Here is a 3,800-nt window from a genome sequence, read left to right on the forward strand (position 1 = left end):
TCCACAAAAACATCAACAACCAACATGAATACAATGTTATTATAAACACAAACAAAAAATATTATCCACTTCATGTGAGATACGTATATAGATCTAAACCAATAAAACACTAACATAACCTAACCAAGTGGTGTCATTGATTCTGAACAACTTACTGTTCTAGTTCTTCTTGATATCTGTCAGCAGTGACTTTATACTCGGATGCCCTATCGACCGATTCTTTTATCTTCCTCAATTCACTAACTGTTTTTCTCAGTTCTATTTGTTCTTTTTCTATAATAATTTAAATAATAATAATAATAAAAAAGCAATTAGCAACAGGATATATACATCATTAATTATATTAATCATTATAGTCAAAAAGAAAATTATCACTTATTGTTCCAAAATGATTATTGAAATGATCATAACCTTAGCATACAGTATCAAAATGTGCCAAATAATTTTAATTAGTTTACTTCTTAGTAAATTAAAATTAATCATTTTTTAAACTGAATATCTGTTACATTTATGAAATACTGTTACTTTAATTGTACTTATTGCACTTGTCTCACAATGCTCATCATGACATCTTGTTTTTATGACTTGATTTCTCCATATTTTCACACTGTAAAAACAAACCTCCCCAATTGTACATCACTGGGAAAGAATTATTGGTATTTTATCTAGTGTGTTATTTTAATCTTATTATGTATTTATACGTCAATGTTCATAATCAAGACTGGTCTGCAGCAGCTACATGATATATCTTATATTCAAGACAAACAATTCCTCAATTTCTTCTTAATTTTTGTAGAACAAGAAAGAATATGTTTAACTGTAAATAAAAATTCCTTTTGTGTGTAAATGAACCATAGGTTTGGTTTCAAATTTGTCTAATAACCGTCACTGCTGATGAAATGAGTAGTGTTAATAAGTGATTATAAAAGACGACATAACAAGAAATGATGAATTCTTGTATTATTCTAGTTCAATTATAAACACACTAGTAGTCTGATATACTGCTGAATAAGAAATACACAAAGTTGCAAGTCTGGAACTAGTTAAGATTTCTTCTTCAAAAACATGGAAACCCGTTAATGACAGCATGGACTCTCCAGGATTCCACACACATTTAAAAATTCAGGATTTGTTTGTAAAAGAAATTATACAATACAGTTTCAATATTCTGCAGTGAAAATGTGAAATTCCGCATATTAAATTCTTATAAATATCATAACATCAGGTAGTAAAGTAAAAAGAGTTGAATGTTAAATCAAATTACAAAGTTAAACATTTTTTTAATAATCAGTTCTAAGTTGCATACACCATTTTTAAAAGATAATTTAAAAAAATAATAGTTCCTATTAAACAGTGTACAAGTAAGTACTTTATAACTTATGTTAAACTGCAGTTTAAATATCTCAGATAACTTCAGTAAATAAGTCGGTTGTCTTCAGTCCTAATTAAAATATAAAAAAATTTAAACTTTTAAACAATTTCCTGAAAGAGATCTTCTTGAAGACAGTTTGACTTTGTACAAGCTGTTGATTGTTTCAACTTCAGGAGAACTAATTACCGTGCACAAGTAATTGTTTGCAACAGTGGACAGAATGGATAGTCAGTCATCAATATTGTTCCAGAATAAATTAACATTAACAGTACGATTTGCTATCACAAGACCGGGCTCAAATCTTTTAAATATTATTTGTTTCATTATTTTGTACTTTATACATTACTAGTGTAGGTTAAAATTTAGTTTTATACACCTGCTTCAAAAATCTGTGAGACATTTGGTTTCCAATTTCCAAATGTATATCATACACTTCTGTAACAATAGCCTAATTTTGTTATAAAATATCCAGTTGTTTAATATTTTAGCAGATTTGTCAGCTATCATACTGCTTTGCAACAAAATGCTTTGATATTTTTGTACATCAATATGAATTTGATGCAAAATTCATATTGGATCTGGTATGTTCTTGAGCTGAAACAAATAGTGGATTTTGGTTTTTCCAGTATTGGGAAATAAAGACAATGAAAATATATGTCTTTTTATATATTTGTTGTATTTTGTTCACCATACATTAAAAACAATTACTCATAATATTTGTAATAAAATTTTCAAGTTTTATATAAGAGTGCCCGAAGATATAAAATGATATTTAGCACTAGCATTCATCATCAAATTTATTTCATTCAAGATTATACAAATATCACAAGAGTGGCCCTGTCTTTACACACCCTATGCAATATACACAACAGATTGTATATCAATTTGGCTACATCACACTCAACCCGTAGTAAATAATTTCTTCTTAAATTGTCTGTTTGTAGTGCTATTGAAAGCATTTACCACAAGGTAGCTTTATATATTTATTTATTTATTCATATTTAACATCTTCAGCTCATCATTCGTATTTCTTATACATCACCCAAATATTTGATTCTGTAAATATGATCCAAGTTGTTTTACCGAAAATATTTTTTCCTCCAATTCCAACCTCCCAGAGTTTATTATGTCTCTCATGTTCATTATATTGGGGGAGTGTAATGAGCTTCTAGGGGAAAGAATCTGACCTCAATCACTGTGTAAACCATTGTGGTTGTAACATTCTGAATTACAACCATTACATACTGCACTAAAATTGAGTTGGCTTCGTCGATTAAGGTGTCATTTCATGTTAATCTAGCACAACATGAAAATATGTTTTTACTGACTGCATTCAAAGGTGGGGATTGGTGAAACATACTTGTGTTTTGCAATCAAGTGATGTCTAGGTTGTTTACAACATAAGGAAAGTCCTTGAAAATATAAAACCCTGAATACCAAATATCAATTCACAAAACCTTTAAAAGCTATTCTGATATTCTTATATTCATTTCCACTCTCGAATATTTCCATCCGTACCTTCAACTTCAGTATTTATGAAATCATTATCACAAGTAGAATAAGGTCATGAGAGAATTCCTTCTCATTAAGCACAGATTAAGAAGCATTGTTGGCTTTTTTTTTATTTTGAGGTAAATTAATTGCAAAATGTTTCTGGTATCTCCTCTTCCTTGATTCTGACATAAAAAACATTTGTGATAAATACCCCTGAAAATTAAGTGATTTAAGTGATTTTTGGAAATGTTTTCAGAATATGTGTCATGTTGATGATATTCTCCGAGTTAGGAAATAATGATTTTATGGAAACATCATATGTTTCAAGCATGTAGAATGTACTGCAAGTGTTAAACACAATACAATTTTCTGTCTCAAAATCCTGCAAACGTTTCACTACAGCTTTCACAAGAATAGTGTTATAATTTAGTGTCAGGAATCAGGTTAAAATGTAGATGATGCAAAACATAATATAACAATGTTTAGAGACAACAAGGGACCTATTTGTCCATCTCGGCTGTCCCATCCTCTAAATGAAACAAACTATTAATAAATAAATCAAAATAAAACAAAAATCTTAAAGCCATCCCTTATCATTCATATATTTGTCAAGCTTTCTTTTAAACTCACTTAAATTTACTGTCTCCACAACATCCCAAGACACCCCATTCCAAAGGCCAACCACCCTGTTATAAAAATAAAACTGTCTTAGCTGAAGATGATTCCTACCCTGCAAAAAATTTATATCTGTATCCCCTAGTCCTACTATTCTCACTGTTAAATATGAAAAAAGATGATGCATCAACACTGTCAATTCTCTTTACAATCTTAAACACCTCAATCAGATCCCCCTAACTCTTCCTTTTTTTTTTCATGAGAAAACAATTTGAGAGATTTTGATTTCTCATATGACATCCCCTCCATCCCAGGCACC

The 3,800-nt window shown here is 29.7% G+C and overlaps 1 protein-coding gene across 1 annotated transcript in view; it reads right to left on the reverse strand.

Moving 5' to 3' along the window:
• LOC106463868 (pleckstrin homology domain-containing family D member 1-like) overlaps positions 1-3,800 on the reverse strand; it is a 26,074-nt gene that overhangs the window by 20,289 nt on the left and 1,985 nt on the right. Inside the window, exon 2 of the mRNA XM_022391494.1 lies at positions 156-273. Coding sequence (XP_022247202.1) covers positions 156-273 — 118 coding nt within the window. The remainder of the gene's footprint in view (positions 1-155; positions 274-3,800) is intronic.

The sequence above is a fragment of the Limulus polyphemus genome, unplaced genomic scaffold (assembly GCF_000517525.1).
Source record: "Limulus polyphemus unplaced genomic scaffold, Limulus_polyphemus-2.1.2 Scaffold1507, whole genome shotgun sequence".
Lineage (NCBI taxonomy): Eukaryota > Metazoa > Arthropoda > Merostomata > Xiphosura > Limulidae > Limulus > Limulus polyphemus.